Below are 21064 nucleotides of genomic sequence, written 5' to 3'. Positions count from 1 at the left end.
TTTGGTTGACTTCAAGCAAGTCCTTTGTACTTCCTGACTCTTTTGTTTCCTTCTGTGTTCAGTGGAAGGCGGGCCTTACAGAATCTTGGCCTTAATGGCCTACGGGGTCCCACCCTATCAGGTCCTTTGTGTTCTTCCTCTGCCCCTCCCCCCACACCTGCCCTTCAGCCCCACTGTACGCTGGTATCTGGTCCGAGGTGAGTGGGGCACATTCCCATCTCAGAGCTCTTGCATTTGGCGCTGGTATCTGGTCCGAGGTGAGTGGGGCACATTCCCATCTCAGAGCTCTTGCATTTGGCATTCCATCTACCTGGAAGCTCTTAAAAAAACCTGCTTCCTCACGTCCTTCAGACCTCTGTCTGCAAAAATGTCTCTTCACGGAGGTCGTCCTTGTTCACTCTGTCTAGTCTATAACACAGCACTTCCTGTCTCTGCCCCTTCGCTGTGCCCAGTCTTTCCTCAAGCACTTAACCACTAACTAACATTGCACGGTGTGTGTTCCTCTGTGGTCCCTGCCCGGCTAATGTGGAAGCTTCACGAAGGTGGGGGCTTGGCTTTGCCTTGGTCAGTGAGTAGAACAGTAGAACAGTGTCTGCTCTTCAGTAGACACCTGCTGATGAAATGAAGCATCCTACCCCGAATGGGTATTGGGAAGATTAAACAAGGTACCTCATGTAAAACTCATGTAAAAGAGCTTTGAAGGCCATAAAGTGGCGAAGAAACGGGAGGGTGCGTTGCTTGGCGTTGGTGGCATCCTCAGATTTTGGCTTTCGAACGGTTTCACCACAACCCTAAAACATGCAGACTGACTTCACGATTGCGCTCTCGGAGCATAGTTCCTGGCGTCAGCACTTCCGTCAGGTTTGTCTGGGACGCACGTCTGTTAGGATGTGAAGGCCCTTCAGGAAGGGGACAGCAAGGTTACGACAGGTTGATGTGCTTTTCGGGGGTCTCTGATGGCCTTTTTGGGTTGTGTACCGTGATCACTAGGAGCCTTTCAAGTGGTTTTGACTCATTTTGTAGTTTTGAACTTGGACGTGTCTCCCTCTTTGTTGCTGCAGTAACGAATACTGGTGCTGTCATTTGAGAACAGCCTCAGGTGAATGGTCTGCGGTCTTGGGAGGAATGCCTGTGCTGTTGTCGCAGCGGATACAGAAAGGGCACACAGATTCCTGCAGATGACTTCACCGTGGCAAGATGTGGGGGGGCCCTTGTTTGAACATAAACGCTTAGAACATTCTACTTTCATGAACTAGTTCGTCTTTGAAAGAAAGGGAGAGGGGGCGCCTGGGTGGCTCAGTGGATTAAAGCCTCTGCCTTCAGCTCGGGTCATGATCCCAGGGTCTTGGGATCGAGCCCTTCAGCTCGGGTCATGATCCCAGGGTCTTGGGATCGAGCCCCGCATGGAGCTCTCTGCTCAGCAGGGAGCCTTCCTCCTCTCTCTCTGCCTGCTTCTCTGCCTACTTGTGATCTCTGTCTGTCAAATAAATAAATAAAATCTTAAAAAAAAAAAAAAGGAAGAAAGAGAGAGGATACGTTAGTAGAGTAGGTATTGGCCCTGCCTTCCCCATCTAGATTGGTTTTTCTCTCTCCCAGTTCACCTGTTGTGGTCCGCATTGACCCTTTTACTGTCTTCCCTTCACCCCAGCAAATTGCTTCCTACCTCTGTCTGGTCTTGCTCACATGGTTTCTTTTGTCTGGAATGCCCTCCTCTGCTTTCCTGTGTGATTGTATTTTTGTTTTATATTTGCCACCATACTTTAGCGTCTGTGAGGGCAGAAGACCATGACTATCTTATGTACTGGTCTTTCTCCAGCATCTAGCAAGGTGCCTGGAATGAGTGAGTGCTGTCCATCTTTCAAGACCTGGCATAAATTTCATCTCCCACGTATACATCTAGGTAATCCTGAGATTATATAGTGTTTTCTGAATAACTCCATGTTATTCTAGGATTTGTCTTCAAGACTTACACTGCTTCTTAATTGCTAATCTTGGCTATGTCATTTAACTTCACTGAGCCTCGGTTTTCCTTATTAGGAAAGTAAGGGTGATAATGTAACAAACCTGTGAAGAAGGCGGGCAGATGAGCATCATCTGAAATAATGTATATGAAAGCACTTTATCATTACTGGAATGCTCTTCAAGGGGGAAGTGTTGTTAATGATGCCCCTTTGAATTCTTCCTTTTCAGAAAGCTGTTATCTTTTGCTCTTAATACCAAATTACAAATGTTGATAAATCATGTTAATTTGGACATTTTATATGCTGCCTGTCTTTTAAATTCTAACCCAGATCTGCATCTAATCAAGCCTTGAGACCTAACTTCCTGTTTACAACAAATGCAGGGACAGAGGAACAAGTTAAATGACACCAGGAGGAAACCATCTGACAAATCCAGGATGTGGAACATTCTCTATGACAACTGACCTAGTCTTTTTAGAAAGTCAGTGTCACGGGCATAAGCAGGGAGAGTGGTGTGGTTCTAGAATAACGGACTAAAGAGACATGCCCACCAAATGTCATGCATGAACCTCAGGTGGATGCCAAATAAAAAATGAAATAGTGACCAAATGCATTCTTGGGACAATTTGGGAAATTTGAATAGAGAATTACTAATTTTTTAGGTGTTATGTATTATTATGTGGGAAAAAGTTCTTCATAGGTGATGCATGAGACTCACTTTGAAATGGTTCAGGAAAAAAATGCACATACACACATAGATAAAGCAAATGAGGCAAATTGTCTGCAGTTGTTTAGTTGGTTAGTTTATGAGTTTCCCTGTCTTATTCTTTCCATTTTTCTGTATGTTTGGAAAAATTCACAATAAATACTTGAGTTCCCAAAGAACAAAATTCATCCTGAGTCTTAAGCCCTTTGTTAACTCACATTTTCTCTTAACCCTTCTGTACTTCTGGTCTATGTTGTGTAATGACTATCACATTAAATAGTATCATTTTAAAATCATAATGATTTCTTATTCACTAAGTGTGCCTTTTATGTCTTTTTTTTAAAGATAATTTTTTTTTTAAAGATTTTATTTATTTATTTTACAGACCGGTCAGAAGGAGGCAGAGAGGCGGGCAGAGAGAGAGAGGAAGGGAAGCAGGCTCCCTGCCAAGCAGAGAGCTCGATTTGGGGCTCGATCCCAGGACCCTGGGGTCATGACCTGAGCTGAAGGCAGAGTCTTTAACCCACTGAGCCACCCAGGCGCCCCCCCTTTTATGTCTTTTTTCCCTTAACTTGATTAGGGGCCATACCTTTTTGGACCCCTGGGTTTATAACACTGCTGATATGGTTAATCATTTTTGGTAGATTGAACAAAACCAAAGTAATGTTTGTTTAAATTTATTTTTAAGAATTTGTTTTATTTTTTTTTAAAGATTTTATTTATTTGACAGACCGAGATCACAAGTAGGCAGAGAGAGAGGAAAAGAAGCAGGCTCCCTGCTGAGCAGAGCCCGCTCGATCCCAGGACCCCAGGACCCCAGAATCATGACCTGAGCTGAAGGCAGAGGCCTTAACCCACTGAGGTGCCCCTATTTATTTTTAAAAAAGATTTATTTAGGGGCAGATCCTGGGCTGTTCAGTCAGGTAAGCGTTTGCCTTCAGCTCATGTCCTGATCTCAGGGTTGTAGGATCAAGCTGCACATTGGGCTCCCTGCTCAGCAGAGAATCTGTGTCTCCTTCTCTCTCTGACCCTCCTCCCCGCTTGCTCTCTCTCTCTCTCACTCAAAAAAAAAAAAAAAAAAAACAGATTTCTTTATTTATTTTAGAGTGTGGGGACTGGGAGGAAGAGAGAGTCTTAAGCATATTCCATGTTGGGTGCAGAGCCTGTTGTGGGGCTGGATCCCCCAGAGATCAAGACCCCAGCCGAAATCAAGAGCTGTCAGATTCTAACTGATTGCAACACTCAGGGAGCCCAAAATTACGTTTAAACAATGAAACTGGGGCACCTGGGTGGCACATTTGGTTGAGCATCAGACTCTTGTTTTGGTTTAGGTCATGATCTTAGGGTCCTGGGATTGGGCCCCACGTGGGGCTCAGTGCAGAGTAAGAGATTCTTTACCCCTCCCTCTCCCACCCCTTCTGCTCCTCCCTCCCCTCAAATAAATAAATAAAATCTAAAAAAAAAAAAAAAACCTAAAACAACAAATCAGAAATAAACTGACAACCACAAAAAACCTCTTTGCTAGCTTTCCTCCGTATGAATTGGTCCTATTTCCACCACCTCCCCAGGAAGCACAGGTCAAGCAAATGGTGAATGTTTCTGACATGTGGAGAAAACAAACCCTGAGAACCCACAGGCTGGGCAGAAAATGAGGTTGAGCCTGAGAGGAAAGCTTAAAGTCCCAGTTTTGTTTCTGTTTTCTTCCAGAAGCTTCCAATTCTCAAAAATCATCTGTCTTACTGCTGCTTGATTGTGTTTTTACCTCGCGTCCGGTGTCCTCGTTCTGTTGCCCAAAAGCCTGTGAGAGCTGTTTGGAGACTCCAATACCTGTTTGCTGAGTTAACCCCTCCCAGGATGAATGGTGTTTTGTTTTAAAGCAGCGGGTGTTCTCTGGATTCTGGCGCAGGACAGCCTCAAAGAGCTGATCCTGCCTCCGATTTCTCAGTGTAGTTCCCAGGGGCATCCTGCTTTGATGTCAGCAAGGGAGTCAGATTAAGAAGAGGTTGCAGGGCGTTAAGAAGAAGTGGAGAAGGGTAATGTGGCCCCTTTCCCCCTCACTCCTTCTTTGAATATTTGTTAACACCTTTTAAAGAAGGAAACTACAGACTTTAAACTTCGCAGTTTAACTTTTTTTGGACATTCCATTTGTATATGGGGCTGTGATCAGTTGATGAAGTCTCCCTCCACCCTCCAGCCCCCCTCTCAACTTTTCATGGACATAATCCTCTTGGTTGTCGTATATTTTTGGCTGAGTCTGGCTTTATAAATGATATTTTGTTGATGAGGTGGCTTCCAGATTTTGTTTTTTGAAGATTTTATTTATTTGAGAGAGAAGGTGCAGGGGGTGGGGCAGGAGGAGCAGAGGGGAAGAGAATCTTAAGCAGATTTCCCCACTGAGTGCAGAGCCTGACTTGGGGCTCCATCTCGAGATCCTGAGACCCTGAGATAATGACCTGAACCGAAACCAAGAGCTGGGCACTTAACCGACTGCACCACCCAGGCACCCCCAGATTTTCATTATGTACTGATAGTCTGGCAAATGTTCTGAACCAATTTGTTTTGTTCTGCTTTTAAATGAATTCATACACCAAATCAGAGGCAATGAACCATGTTGCCGCTGTTTGTTACGTATTAACAGGATATGTTCCAAAAAAAGATGGAACCAATTATATTTAACTGTTTCCTCAAACTGCAGAAAGGTTTTTTTCCTTTTTTTTTTTTTTTTTTTTTAAAGCTCTGATTTTTTGATAGTTTGGTTGGTGGAAAGGGCTCCTTTGAAGGTCAATCTGCTTTACTTCAGGTGTTACCCAGGCTGTGTTTTTGAAATGGGATTATTTTCTATATTTCACCAATTCATTTGAACTAATATTTATTGAATGCTTGTTGTAATTTGCTATGCTAGGAGCTGCGGGCAGTTGAGTAAGATTTTGTCTCTAGGGATTTTAAAACCTCATTAGGACGGGGAGAGGTCGCAGGGGCCCAGGAAGGAAACAGACGGCTGCCCAGGAAGGAAAGTGCCCTGATGTATAAAGAAAGTACTGTCACAGCTCAAGGAGAGGAGGAAGAAGGCACATCCAGTGGGGGAGATTAGGAAAGCCATCACGGAAGAGATGACATTTGAGCTGGGCCTTGAAGGATAGCTAGGATTTCCATGGGAATGGAGGGGGGCAGGGCATGGCAGGAAGAGAGCAGAGGATGAGTGGCTTCTCATAAGTGGGAAAGCCTGGGATGCCTGGAGGAGCTGGGAAGTAGTTGAGTGCGCTGGTGCATGGGTGCAGGTTGGAGGAGATGAAGCTGGAGAGGTAGGTGGGCCGGTTTTCTGATACCCACTACATATTTCGAAAAAGTCACATGCAAACTTTTCTTCTCTGATGATTTTTCAAGAGGTATGTCTAAACAGTTTTTATGTGCTTTGTATTTTATTTGTTCATTCATGTCTTTTATTAATCTACCCAGTTACTTGTCTGGTGGTTTGTTGAAGTTATTCTCTGTATTTTAAAGTTTTATCAATTATGTGGCTGCAACGTTGTCTCGTTGGCGAGGTTTTCCTTTTATCTCGTGTTAAGAAAAACATTTTTTTTTTGTCTTTAAAAACATGTCTTTTGTATGAGATAGCCCTACTTTTCTTTAGTATTTAGACGTATCTCTTCACAGCTTTGCGGGAGGATGTGGTTTCTTTTTCTTATAGCCATTTCTTTCTCGTATGGTTAATTCTGTCCCATCTGGAATTTATTAATGTGTTTGGTGTGAGGAATGGGTCTAGTTATTCTCCACAGTGTGTTCTAGTATCTTATAGGAATTTATTAAATATGTATGTATTGTATTTTCAGGTTTACTTTTATTTGGTAGTGGTGGTATTTTGATGTATTTATAAAATTGCCTTTTAACGCTTATGTAGTGTTGATAGGTTTTTTTTTTTCAGTTTGGTAGGGTTAATGAAAACTTAATTAAAAATTTTTTTTAATTTTTTTTTTTTAATTTTTAAAAGATTATTTATTTGACAGAGATCACAAGTAGGCAGAGAGAGGGGGGGGGGGAAGCAGGCTTCCCATTGAGCATATAGCCCGATGCAGGGGTCGATTCCAGGACCCTGGCATCATGAATCGAGCCAAAGGCAGAGGCTTTAACCCACTGAGCCACCCAGGCACCCCAAAGGTTTTATTTTTTAGTAATCTCTACACCCAACTTGGGGCTTGAACTCATGACTCTGAGATCAAGTGTGGCATGCTCTACCAACTGAGCCAGCCAGGTGCCCCTAATGAAACTTTAACAACTCTCATGGTGTACCTTTCCATTTATTAATGTCTCTTCTCTCTCTCCTGTTATGGTGTTATAGTTTCTTCTGGGTAACTCTAGTGTGTCCTGAATTAATATTTCAAAGGCTTAACATTTTGATGTCATTTTTTTCTTAATGCCATTGTGACTGAACATTTTTTAATTTGTATTTTCTATCTTGACCATGATTTGATTTGTATGAATTGTTTATGTCCTGCAGCTTTGTTAAATTCACTCATAGCTACTAATTTTTTTGGTTGACTGTATATGCATTTCTAGATTTACTGGTGTCCTTTTAAAAACATAACTTATTTTTTCCTCTGAACATCTTTATATTTTATAACCATCTTGCTTTGCTCTCAATAGCAGTTCTTGTGTCCTAGGGGAACATTATTAAGTATAATGATGCTTCCCAAGGACCTTCTGGGCAAGGAACATTTCTGCTTTTTCCAAAGAGCCATGCAAATAGGAAGCAGCTGCCTAGCTTCATAGAAGCAGAGCCTGTTCGGGTGGGATGGGACCTTACAGATCCGTTAGCCCCCTGCCTGCATTTGCGAGATGAAACCAGACCCAGAGAGCAGAAAGAACTTGCTGGGAGCTCACACAGCTGGAACGGAGGAGTTGGTTTTCAGACTTTGATTTTTCTGTGGTGTATATATTACATGTTTTCATTTGGGATACTTGGTTGGAAGATGTTCTAACCAGGTCTGCCCACCACTAAATTTTGGCAACTGTATCCGGTATTGTAAAAAAATTTTTAAAACTAATAATTGGAATTTTTTAAAGAAATAATCGAAAAATTTTCAGGTAATAATCTGAAGCTCTTGAGAAGGCACCCCTCTGTATCACCATTCTCTTAGGTGTTTGAGTGAAAAGGGGATAAGGAAATGAGGGGAGGAAAGGGTATTTTAGTCCAGGATCCTTAGTAGGAGGGCCTATTTTTAAGCTTCATAATGTCAGTTTTAAAAGCAGTGGTTTTCAAAATAACCACAGACAAAAGTCCCCTTGAAATGAATGCCGTTCTGGAATTGACCTATTTTGAGTTTAACTGTTCCCAAGAAAGGTTCAGAATCTTGAATGCTCTTACGTGCATTTACCTTTCAGACAAAGTAGAACAGTAAGTTGAGAGAACGATGTGCATGGGTTCCAGATTCAGGTTAAATCTAGGAATATGGGAGGTTGAAAGCAGACATGACTGGCCAATCGTATTGTTGTACTTACAGGCTTGTCTGGATCCAGGATAATTATAGTCCCTTCTTTATTGAGTTGTAAGTTACATTTCCAAGTTAGTTTTAAAAAATTAGACCTTCACCACATTTGAAAGTCTAGAGTCAAAGTTATTTGCCCAATTTGATTTCATACCATCCTTCAGAAAACGGTCCTTCCAGAATGGCCTGTTGGGGGAGGCCTGAGAGGTTAGCAAGAATTCCAAGCCAACTGTAAACCTTTTGTCTGATGGTTTACTGGAACCCAGACTGCAATCCTACCAAAATGCCAGCCTGTATTTCATCATCTTCCTCCCATCCCCCAACAGGAAGAAGGCAGCAGCTTAACATTCCAATAATTATTAATAGAAAATTAATCCTGCTTTTAGGCATTCATTTAGGTCCAGTATAAAACTTGGTCATTGGTGCCGTGGAAAGGTTCCATTCACTAGAGGACAGGCCAGTAGAACACTTGGACCAGGCTTTTAACACATAGAGACTGGGGTGCCTGGCTGGCTCAGTCAGTAGAGCATTCGACTCTTGATCTCGAGGTTGTAGGTTTGAGTCCCATGTTGGGTATAGAAATTACTTAAAAATAAAAATTTTTTAAAAAAATACTATTTATTTTTCAGAGAGAGAGAGAGCACAAGCAGGGGGAGCAGCAGGCAGAGCAGGCAGAGGGAGAAGCAGGCTTTCTGCTGAGCAGGGAGCCCGACATAGGGCTCCATCCCAGGACCCTGAGATCATGCCCTGAGCCAAAGGCAGATGCTTAACCAACTGAACCACCCAGGCATCCCAAAAATAAAATCTTAAAAAAAAATTTTTTTTTTTTTTTAGATAGGGACTGCAACATTTTTAAAAATTTTATTGGAACACTCCCTTCTAAAACATAGTCTCTTTTGCCTTGTTTTATTTTGGTAACTAAACTAATGCTGGGTTAGCCATAAATGTAGTTTGTTGCTTTTCTCTTTCTGAGTATTCTGAATCACTGAGCAATTACAAAATGAAAGGTTATCCTAAAGCGTTTCCAAATAAAGAAACCATCAAATATTAGGGGAAGCCAAGGGGAGAGTTAAGGAGGGAAGTACCAGAACCACCAACAGGTGTTCTGGTTGCATTGAAAAAAGTGTCCGCTTGGTATGCAATCCTGGGGAAGAGTTTTGTGAATTCCTGAATGCTGGTGTGAGGTGGGGGGGCACTCGAGTGAGCGGAAGTCCGCAGTTCCGGAGGCGCAGAGGACTCGGCGTGCTGGCTCGCCCACAGCTGAGGACCTGAATCAATTCCTGAGCGAGTTGCATTCTGGAAAGACAAGGGCTGCATCTGTAGGAGCACAGCTGTTAATCTGCGGGGTAATAATTAAGAACAGGTCGAGATCAGGAAGGAACAATAGGATGAAGTCCAAAGACGTGAAACTTGTATCCCTGAAGGAAACCTTAACTCAAAAAAGAACTAACATTTATTGAGAGCCTGTCTGTTTCCTATTTACATGCATTATCTTGAATTTGCATTAAAATTCTGCAAGAAAGGTCTTAATATTCTGTTGTACAAATAAGGAAAATGAAGTTCAGGGGAGTTAAGTAATTTACGAATTTCGCACATTTAGAAAGTGGTGGGACTCCGTTTAGAAGCCAGGTTTGGCCTACTTGAACTTCCACGTTTCTCCTACACAGCTGTCCAAAGATCATGTAAAATGATAGAGGTCTTTAAAAAACCAGTTTTTTTTTTTTTTTTTTTTTTTTTTTTTTAAAGTAAGCCCTACTCCTAGTGTGGGGCTTGAACTGACAACCCTGAGATCAGGAGTTGCATACTCTACTGACTGAGCCAGCCAGGCACCTTACTAGAGGTCTTTTTAGAGTTGTACTTGCCCAAACTGGAGCCACTAGCCATATGTAGCTATTGAAATTTCAATGTATTAAAATTCAGTGAAGTTTAAAAATCAAAATCAGTTCCTAAGTTGCACAAGCCACACTTGAAGGGACTGGGGTGGCATGTTACTAGTGGCTCCGGTATTGGAGAGCACAGATTAGAACCTTCCCACTGTTGGCAGAAAATTAGTGCCTAGTGGTCATCCAATTTTACCCTTTTATTTATTTTTGCCTCTTATTTTGTGAAGGAGAAAATGAGGGACAAAGGAAGGAGGTAACATGTTCATTGTCCTTTGTCTGATTAATCTTGGCCTTTGGGCTGATTGCCAGGTGGCTTTCCCATGGTCCACACTCTCCTTTAAAAACAGCTAACAGGCCAGAGGTGTGCAAGAGGAGTGACTGCCCTACTGTCCCAGCCTTGCCTGGCCTTCAAACTAGATTCTTTCTCCCAGAGTGCAGCCCCGTGTTTTCCTAAGTTCAAAGGGCATATCCGGATTAGTTGCCTCTAGGAAAATGAGAGAGGTTTGTTGGAAAGGAATTCCATACTAAATGTCTGAAACAGCACTTTGATTCCCCGGTTCGTGCTCTGCCTTCCTACCAAGCACTTTGTAGCTGAACTTGCAGCTGCTTGCCATTTGTCTTCCAATCAAGGCCAGCTTCAAAACGGTTCAGATGACAGAGGTATGTATACTTTGAATAGAAGCAGCTGCTTGTTGTTTGCTGTGATTCGAATGGCTTTTATGTGAGGGTCAAATAGATTTAGATTATGACTAAAATTACAACAGTAGGTTTCATACTTCTGTGTTAAGAATATTCAGGGGCACCTGGGTGGCTCAGTTGTTAAGCGTCTCTCGTCAGCTTGGGTCATGATCCCAGGGTCCTGGGATGGAGTCCTGCATCCAGCTCCCTGCTCAGTGGGAAGCCTGCTTCTCCCTCTACCCCTGCTTGTGTTCCTGCTCATGCTGTCTCCCTTTCTCTCTCAAATATAATCTGTAAAATAAAAAAGAAGATTGAGATGTATTAACTTTCATTTAACTGATACTTACTACATATTTTATTACATACCTGGTATAGACCAGGCACTGGGCTGAGAAATGGATGAAATGGACTTTCGCTGAAGATGGAAAAGATGTCAGTGTTCTGGGCGAGTCTAATGCACTTTAAAATCTTGCCTGAATTTTATTATCAGCATTTGCCATCCGTCTATTTACATACTGTTTTAGTCCTGAAATGCAGTGAAAGCTCCAGCTTGGATCATTGGTTTGAAGTAAAATGAAGAATCATGTGCAAATGTCCTTTTAGTAGATGCTATTAAAGCCATTTAAATTATACACGCCAGTGTCTAAATGACAGTCTAAAGTGTATGTGTGTGTGGAGGGGGGGATGGGGACGTGGGAACAATGAGGAGGCATTGTACTGTGGTAATATTTTTAGGAAGGCTTAAATGTAATACTTGATTTCAGTATATCACACTCAAATTGGTTTAGAAAGTTGTCTCTTAGAAACAAAGTTTGGGTTTTTTACCTAAAGAAATGTTAAAATCACATGTGTGAGTGTGGTCAGAAATCAAAAACAAGTTGAGTGATGGTAAGATATTCCAGTGCCTGTCTTTTCGGAGAGTAGGAACGCAGAGGTGGACAGGACATTAACGATGGTGGGCACAGCTGGGAAGTATCAGGGAGACCTGAGGTCCAGTCTTTCTCTAACTGCCTGAGGTGGTGTGGTAGTGGTGGTGTTGGGGGGAGTGTGTGGGTAGAGCACCCAGCCGACTCCTTGTCTAGTTTTATAGAGTATGGTCTCATTTCTAGAAGGTTGGGAATGAGCTTATGAGAGTTTTGGAGTGAAGAGGCCCCAAAGACAGGGTGGTCTGAGGAGCACATATTAGTCTCTTCTTGGAGTTGTGGATGCTAGCTGTGCACTGAAGAGCCCAGCTTCCCAGTCAGGTTTTAAATAACTGTTTGTACCTCTCCAGGTGTTTCATTTGAATCCAGAAATTAACCTCTTTTCCAGAGGGCTCTGCAAGTGTGCAGGCTTGAGAATTGTCAGGCTGCAGTACTCTTGAATAACCGTGCCTTGTGTGGAGGGAGAGTGAGAGCTCAGCTCCTTCCCTGGGAGAGCTGTTAACTTGCCACGTGACCACCCTGTGCCTGCTTCTCTTCCAAGTGGGCTGATGGGAATGGCTTCCTACCTTTCAGGGTTTATATAATGAGTCCACATGACCATACAGGTCACCAGTGAGCACATTTCCAAGCTCACAGTAGGTATCAAGTGGATTAAATTTTATTATCAGCAGAAATCTTGGAAGTCTCTCTCGGCAGTCCTCTTTTTTGGCAGATGAAGAATCCAGGACTGCAAAGAAGGGTTAAGGGAAGTTGGGCTTCTCACACAGTAGGTTCTACTGTGAAGGCGTCTTTAGAGTAAGCATGGCCTGGAGACACTGTGACATGGGGAAAAGACTTTGGAGCCTGCAGGCGTCACTTTGAATCCTGACCCTGCCTCTTACTCTCTTGAATGATCTTGTGCAAGTTCTTTCGCATCCTTGAGTCTGTTTGCATATCTGTAAAATGGGCATAATGACACATACCCAGCAGAAAGGACTTGTAGACACTCCATGAGTGTAAACTGGTTTTTATGATTATTAGGACTGATGATAAGGGCCAGGACTAGATTCCCTGGTAGGGTGCCTTATTCTCCGTCAGGTGAGAGGGAGAATTCTCACCTCCCAAAGCACTTCCAGTGATGGGGCTCTTCAGCTGTTCTTTATCCAGAATAAAGAATAGAGGCAGAATAGAGGCAGAATATAGACAATGCTGGGCATACTTGCAATTTGGAGGGAGGAAGCAAAAGAATTATTTTCAGTGAAATGGGAGGCTGCAGAAGGTGCCCAGGAGAAAACTGCCACACAGTACATCCCAGCACAGACTTCTAGCTTCTCCAGGACCACCATCTGCCTGACAAGAAGCAGCTGTGCTTTCTTCTCTGAGAGTTTAAAGAGGATTTCCTGGGCCGCGCGCACGTGTGTGTGTGTGTGTGTGTGTGTGTGTAGGAATAGGGAGGGGTAGACACTGACATAAAGGGAAGGTAATACTCCTTTGCTTCAAGCCAGATGTTGGGGCTTCTGCTCTAGGTGGCTCTTGAGTTCTACTTTTTCAAAGTTCATCCAGACGGCTTCCCCAGTGCATCCAGAGCTCTGCTCAGACTGCCTTCTAGGGATTCCCTTCTCTACCTTTCAGTCCACGTTGCAATCCTAATTTTGTGTCAAAACTCAGTTTGTAGGTCACCTTTCATCTTATTTTTTAAAAAGATTTATTTACTTATTGTAGAGAGGGAGCACGAGTTGGGGGAGGGACAGAGGGAGAGAACCTTCAAGTAGACTCCCCGCTGAGCTTCGTGCAGGGCTCAATCCCACAATCCATGAGATCACGACCTGAGCCACCCAGGTGTGTCTTTTGTGAAAATCTGTCACAGACTTGTCCTCCCCCTGACTCCAGGCAGTGGTCATTTTTCCACCCTCCAGGGTGCTCTGTACATATCCCATCACACTATAGTTGTGTGTGGAACTTCTGTCCAGTTGGACTGAAAGTAGGGAAAACTGGGACTAGGTCTTATTCATCTTTATTTCCAGTGCATGGCATGCTCCCTGCTGTCTGGTTTGGTGAAATTTTGCCGAGCGACTAAGTCCTGACACTCCTCCAGAGGTCAAGGCTCTGCTCATAATCCTTGCAATCCTGACTTTGACTTATTTTGATTATTTTCAGTTTAATATTTTGGCACGAGAAAGTCACAGTGTTGGTAATAATCATAGCATTTGTTCTATGAGGCTTTGTATAATCTTCATTTTTTTTTTTAAGTTATCTCTCTGTCCAGCGCTCAAACTCATGACCCCAAGATCAAGTGTCCCATGCTCTACCAACTGAGCCATCCAGGTGCCCCGCTCCTCTTCCTTTTTAATCCCTTTGTTTCCTCATTCAGCCACATGAGGCATGTGGGATGTGTGTTACCTTTACTCAACAGATAGGAAACTGATTCTGGTTAACGGTCTTGTCTATTTCACACCAGCGGCAAAGAGTGCGTATAGTCCTCTATACTGCCTTTTCAGCCAACAGCCCCTTCCTTGCCCAGAGGGGAGACGTTTGGGGAGCATATACTCGTGGTGACATCTTCCCTATTCTCTGATGTTCCCTCACCCCCCTGCCTGGCACAGAGGGCAGACTCAGGGCATGTTTGGAGCCGGATGCATCAGCGAGCCTCTTTTGCCTGGTGGGCTGAACACTTATCCCCAGCAAATGTTGGGCTCCTTGATGGGTATGTGACACCGGTGGCTGAATCTACACGGCACCTGTGGCTTTTCACACTCTCCCCCCACGCCTCTCCAGGGACTGGGATAGGACAGATGGTCATGGACACAGGATTCTCAGCTCTGCATCTTCTCTGCAAATCACATTTGGGGAAAAGTGAAGTTTGTGCAGTAATGCAATTTCGGTAACACGGTTTCATACTGCCGGTGAGTTGTTTAACACTCTCCGGATAAATCACACTTCAGCAGAGCTCATCTGGGAACAGAGTTTAATTTCACTGTGGGTGGCTGTGATTCCCACCCACCAGCCCTCCCACCCCCCTAATAAATCTAGGCTGATAAGGTGAATGCAGCTCTAAGCCAGCCTATTTCTGGACCCAGGATAGCATTACATTGTATTAATCATCCTTTTCACCACCAACACCTTTCATTCTTTCTCCCCCGAGGGTCCTTAAATGTTACAGATGGAGAAGGTCTTCATAGTCGTCCTCCTGCATGTGTGATGAAGGGATTGAGGCCCAGAGAGGCCAGGCGGCTCATGGCTACTGAGCCACAGCCTGTATGGAGATCCAGGACCCCTGACTTTTCTCTAGTGCCGGGCTCCTGTTTTCAACCCCGCCCTACCACCCACCCATTGGTTCTGTTTTACTGCCCTTTGATTCTGTTTTACGCTGGGGGAGAGTCTGTGTGTTCTGTTTAGAGTGAATAAAGGGGACCTCTTTACAGTTAAATGCCCCCAGCACAGAGTGAATTCATTTCCTCTTAACCCTTAACAGCATCTCTTGACATGTCTTTGGTAAGGGCCATGAAAGTCTTGACGATTTCTGTATGGTCACCTGCAGCCTAGGGGTAACCTGGTTCGGGTTGGACTGATAGGATTTAGCTTTTAGGAAAAAAAAAAAGAAAAGGAGGAATGATAAGAGTATGTGGAGAGAGAGAGAAAAATATATTGTTAAATTCTCTCTTAACAGTATATGTTTGGCTCTTCAACTCTAAAAATCACCATATATTGACGTTTCAAATACGGAAGATAAGACATATAGCCCAAGAACTGCTGAAGATTTTTAAAACGTACAAAAGGTCCAAGCCTGGAGCTTGAAAAATACTTCTCATTTCTCATAGAAGCTTCATTGTTCTATGTTCTCCTGTTACTGGAGTTGGGGCGTGCTGGGAGCTCAGCAACTGGTGTGCCATTGACTGCTCTCTGGTCCTCCCCTGTTGGGGGGCGGGGCAATACTCTTTGTCTAAGTGGAAACCTTTTGAGAGGGACACACATGCCTGGCCTGCCAGTGGGGCCCAGTCGGCCTGCACGGGGGTGATGTGTGTAGCAGGAAGCCAGTTGTGACACAGCAGAAGATAATTTTCCTCTGTACAGGATCTTACATGTAGAGGTAGTTAGTGTTTTTTTGATTTAAAAAAATGTATCTTTTTCTTCTTTCTTGACTACAAAGATCTCAAGGCTCCTTAAGGGGAAAAGAGGAACTTTATTGTGCCCTGCTCCTCTTCTAATTCTGTGACCAGCTTCCCCACAGTTACAGATTCTGTTCTGGAACTTAGTGGGCGCTCTTGCTTTGTGTTGGAGGAGTGATCCTTAGAGGCAGACTGCCGAGGCTGGAGCCCTCCACCCCTGAGCAGCTCTGTCAGTTGGACTTCCTAAGGTCTGGCATCCCTAGCTTCCTCATTAGTTAAGTGTGGGGGAGGTAATAATACCTAACTTACAGTGTTGTTTTGTGGGTTAAGTGTAAAGTCGTTAGCATAACACCTAAATCACAGTAGGGCACTCAATAAAATGTTACCCATGACTTTGTACATTTCCTTTGGGATTTCTCTGTCAAGTTTATTGCCACTGTTTGTAAGTCTACCCTCTCCTTTAAGGTTGAAGTCCAATATTATCCTGTCCATGAAACTTTGCCTGGTCTCCCTTAAAAAACTTCTGGTGGAACTGTCCATGAACTACTTGGGAGTGTGTGTGTGCTTGTGTGATCTTCATGTATATCTGTTGTTTCATTATCTTCATTGTGAGCTTTTGGAGACTAATAGCTTTGTTTTGATGCCCCATCTGTAGTCCAGGTCTGGTGGTGTAGTGAGTGGTCTATAAATGTGGAATGAATGAATGTTGGTATTAGCTTACAGAGCTCATGTGGGACAGGGGATTTGCTTCATTGGGTTTTCCCTGATATCAAATATAATGTTATGTGCATTGAGTTTCTTATAGCTCTTCTTGAATCCTTTCTCGTTGTTTTTTTTTTTAAATATTTTTATTTATTTATTTTAGAGAGAAAGTAAGCATGCACACACGTGTGAGTGGGGCGAGGGGCAAAAGGAAAGAGAGAGAGAGACTCCTCAAGCTGATTCCACACTGAGTGCAGAGCCTGATGTAGGGCTTGGTCCCAGGACCCTGAGATCATGACTTTAACCGAAATCAAGAGTTAGTTGCTTTCTTCTTTTTGTCCTTTTTGATTGATTAAGCAAAGCTGGACCAGTTGGAGCCCCCAGGTGGGACCAAGGGATGTGGCTCCTGCCGGACTCTGCTGTAGGTCAAATGTTTACATTCAGTGCACAGCATGAAGGAAGTTGGGAGTATTATATGATCATATGGATTCTAGTTACTAGACTGTAAATGACTGTGGTGGGTGAGGATGTCATAAATATATTAGTGGCTTGGGGGCCTGAAGGAGTTAAAGCTCCTCTCAGAATAGCCCAAGCAGCTCCTAGGAAGTAGCTTCCGAGGCAGGATGTGGCAAACCAGTGTGTAAATGAGTGCGTTCTCCTTTGGAAGAAAAGGAAGTGGGTGGGGAGAAGTGAAGAGGAAGAGCTCGGTGGACAAATCTTTTTATCTGCTACTGTAAGAACAAGCTTCTCTTTTGAATGCCAGCCAGAGCCTGTAGAATTTTAACCCCAGGCGACCAAGGCCCAAGGAATGCTGAATGATGATGGTCTTGCAGTTTTCTGGTTTTTCTCCACAATACCTTAAATTTAATACACAGTGGAGTGTTGTCTTAGTAGATTTTGTTTTCTGATCTTGATCATCCGTTATTTAATGCTATTTGAGGATTCACAGTTAATGTGAAATGTCATCACAGTCACAGTCTTCTAATTCTAACCAAGAATCATTTTATTTATCGGCTTTTATTTTTAAGTGATCTCTACATCCAACATGGGGCTCAAACTCAGAACCCTGAGATCAAGAGTCACACATTCCACCAACTGAGATCAAGAGTCACACGTTCTAGCCAACCACCCCTAACCGAGAGTAATTTAGAAGAAAGGTTTTTGGTTTTTGTTGTTGTTGTTGTTGTTGTTTTTTGTCTCTTTGATGTGTTTACTTACCTGTTTTAGAACACATTCTCACCCATTGTCTGTCCAGGTGCTCTTAACAGTTCCTCATGATACAGGGACAAGAGTGTGGTCTTATTTCAAGGTTCAGGGTTAGATGGCCTATTACTGGCTCCAGAGCTCCTGACTTCAAGTTTAGGGTTGTTTCGATAATCTTGGTTCCTTTTGGTAAAAACATGGTTTGTACATTGGAGGTAAATTACTCACAGTGCAATTTTGCGAATAAAAATAGCCTCTGGGATTCAGTAAGGCATGTAGGAAAGAAAACAGGTGAACTGAATTTGGTGAGCTTCAGGCATCACTGGAAAAGCAGCCACCACTTGTACATGGATTGTATAAATAGCAGTAATGCAGATCACTGTTGGGTTTAGGAATTGGATCCAGGACAATAGATCAGTGTGAGAAATACCGGTAAAGGCTTCTTTGAGTCTGTCTTTGGACAAGGTAATGAGAGTTTAATTATCTGAAGAGGAGCCCTCTGGGCTTCCAAGGATTTGGAAAGCTGAGCTCAGCTGCTTTTAAAGTTCAGATTTCTACATACTCTTTGTCTCAAGGAAACTTGTATGTCTTCTGAGATGCAGAGCTCTTGACTCCATTTCTGTGAAGGTTCCAAAATAGAATTTTCGCACTTATCCGCAGGTCTATTTTGCCCAAGCACAGTATACCTTATAGGTGATTTGACTCCAAAACCACACACTTAATTTGCATCCTGCTCACATTTTGATGGTTTGCATGTATTTTAGATTTTTAAATATATAAAAAGTGTTCTTATGGCATATAAAAATTTTTTTTTTAATTAAAAAAAAAACAGGGTGCCTGGGTGGCTCAGTGGGTTAAGCCTCTGCCTTTGGCTCAGGTCATGATCTCAGGGTTCTGGGATCGAGCTCCGCATCGGGCTCTCTGCTTAGCGGGGAGCCTGTCTACCAACCCCCCCACCCCCCGCCTCCCTCTCTGCCTACTTGTGATCTTTGTCTGTCAAATAAATAAAATATTTAAAACAAAAATAAAAACAAAAAACTTGTGGCATTTTTAGAAGCTAAGATGTCAGACTGCTCTTTGCTGAACCTTGAACACCCTGAGGTGAATATTCTAAGCTGGTGTGCTGGGACCATCTCTTTTTAATTTTTTTTTAAACATAAGATTTTTACTTTTTTGAGGTATAATTGACATATAAGCATGCTGATTGATACATGTATTGTGATATGATTACCACCATAGCCTTAGCTAACATATGTATCCTATCACATAATTTATGTCTTTTTTGTGGTGAGAAGATTTAAGATCTAACCTCTTAGCAACTTTGCTGTCTATAGTACAGTATTGTTGACTGTGCTGTGCATGGTGTCTCTAGGCCCTATTCATCTTCCACTGCAGGTTTGTACCCTTTGACCAACATCTCCCCAACATCCCTTCCTTTTCCTCAAAACTGATTGTTTAGCCTGGTGTACTGTGGTCTAGCCCCATCTTACCCTCTGGCCTCATCTGTCCACCCTTCTGGATGGATGCACCTACTCTCCGGCGACTTGGAATGGCCTGTAACTTTCGTGCTGATGCCCAAGCCTGCAGTGCTTTTTCTCTTGCTGCAAACAGTTGGATTATCCTTCAGGACTAAACCTGGGCATTACATTTGCTGACCTTCTCTTTCCCTTCCTCCTCTCATATGGAACGGGGAGGCTTACCTCTGTTCTCAAAGGCCCCTCTGCCCTCCTCACTTTCAGCCTTATGGTCTACCTTACACTGTAGTCATTGGTATCCTTCCCTGTGTTTGGCTTGCACTGTGATCCCTGTTTCTTTCTTTCATCTTTACCTTTTTTTTTTTTAAGGTTTTATTTATTCATTTGACACAGAGAGAGAGCATGAGCAGGGGAAGCAGCAGAGGGAGAGGGAGAAGCAGGCTTCCCGCTGAGCAGGGAGTCTAGTGTGGGGCTTGATCCCAGGACCCTGAGATCATGACCTGAGCTGAAGACAGATACTTTAACTGACTGAGCCAGCCAGGCACCCCATCATCTCTATATCTTTATCTCCCAATCACCCTCTCTGTCTCTCTCTCTCCCTGTCTCTCTCTGTCTCTCTCTCTCTCTCTCACACACATACACACACACGCACACTCACACACAATGCCTGGTGAGGTCAGGGACCTAAGTCTTCCTCATCTGTACCCTCCTAGCCTCGAGCACAGACCGTGCCTGTCCCACAGTGGTTGCTCCGTGATAAAGCCGCCTTGCATTTTCACAGCTGTGGGTGTCAATGGGTATAAGGCAGATGTCTGTTCAACCTTCCCTGCCCTCCTCTAGATTGGAGCAGTCCTGCAGCTTTACATTCTCATGGTCACTTTTGCTTTTCTGGGACCCGAGGTTCCCGTTTTTGTTTTTTGTTTTTTCTCTTCTTGTTGCTCTGTGTTGAATCAGCTTGGAATTTGGCCCTTTTTTTCCTGGTTTCCACCAAACAACAATAAGAATGAAATAAACACAAAGCTATTTCCGTGCACAGCAGATTGGACTGAGGGTCTGGGGTAGGGAGGGTGTATTACATTCTAGCAGTACAGACAGCTTAACATCTGGTGGTGGTAACTAGCTTTGGTCTTAAATGACCTTTGCCCCTTTGCTGTGGTGCCTCCTTTCCTCTTGGTTCACTTTACAGCCACTCTCCAAATAGACTTCTCCCATCTTACTCTGCAGCATAAATCATTTCTCCAGCTCTACTCGACATGCTGTTCAGGCCTGCTTCTGCTTGTGCTGTGGCTGAGGATCAGGCCGTTTTAAACTATGGGCAAGCCTTCTTGGTCCTCTGGTAGCCTCTGTTGTGTGGGGGTTTGTTAGCACAAACATTTACCTCCCCCACTTTCAGAATACAGATGCCAGCACAGTCAGTTTTGGTTCTCTCTGGTCTGTGATGTTCCTTCTGCCAGGTAGGTTTTGACCCTGACAGGCCAACTGCTATTGATTTGAGGGCCTGGCTAGTAGTTTTCTCCAAAGCGAGCACTTGTACGGACTTCTAGTTGTGGTCTTGAGACCAGCTTCTGTTGCTCATTGCCAGACAGTGATGTAGGGAGTGGGGTTTTTCCTCCAGAGATTATGTGTTCTCAGAGATGAGGTTTGCTGACCCCTCTTGTGGGTACTTTGATTAAGGAGAAGGGCCAAGCTGTCATAAACGTGTGTTCATGTATTTAAGGAAGGAACAGGTCTGGAGAATTGATGATTTCTTTGTGTGGACTTGAATTGGAGACAGATTTTCAATGTGTTTCCTCTGACTGTATCTTCCTGCCTTAGCTGTGCTTCTGAGCATTGGCTCTGTCCCTTTTTTGTCCTGGGGACTTGACTGATCTGATGGTTCTGGGTTATGAGGTCCAAGATGACTGTCACATTGGGTCCTGTACTTCTGTCTCTCATTGAAGAGCAGCTTTGCACTGCTGAGTCATA

The 21064-nt window shown here is 43.6% G+C and overlaps 1 protein-coding gene across 2 annotated transcripts in view; it reads left to right on the top strand.

Moving 5' to 3' along the window:
- MAP2K1 (mitogen-activated protein kinase kinase 1) overlaps positions 1 to 21064 on the top strand; it is a 77949-nt gene that overhangs the window by 5923 nt on the left and 50962 nt on the right. The window contains exon 1 of one of the 2 annotated variants that reach the window (XM_032864640.1): positions 5941 to 5969. The exons of the other annotated variant lie outside the window; for it this stretch is intronic. Coding sequence (XP_032720531.1) covers positions 5956 to 5969 — 14 coding nt within the window. The 5' untranslated portion in view covers positions 5941 to 5955. Of the gene's footprint in view, positions 1 to 5940; positions 5970 to 21064 lie in introns of those variants that run through there. 2 annotated transcript variants of the gene reach the window in all.

This window comes from Lontra canadensis, unplaced genomic scaffold (genome assembly GCF_010015895.1).
Source record: "Lontra canadensis isolate GAN:19392208 unplaced genomic scaffold, GSC_riverotter_1.0 scaffold28, whole genome shotgun sequence".
NCBI lineage: Eukaryota > Metazoa > Chordata > Mammalia > Carnivora > Mustelidae > Lontra > Lontra canadensis.
The sequence above is the reverse complement of the archived record's forward strand: the minus strand, read 5'-3'. Positions and strand labels throughout refer to the sequence as shown.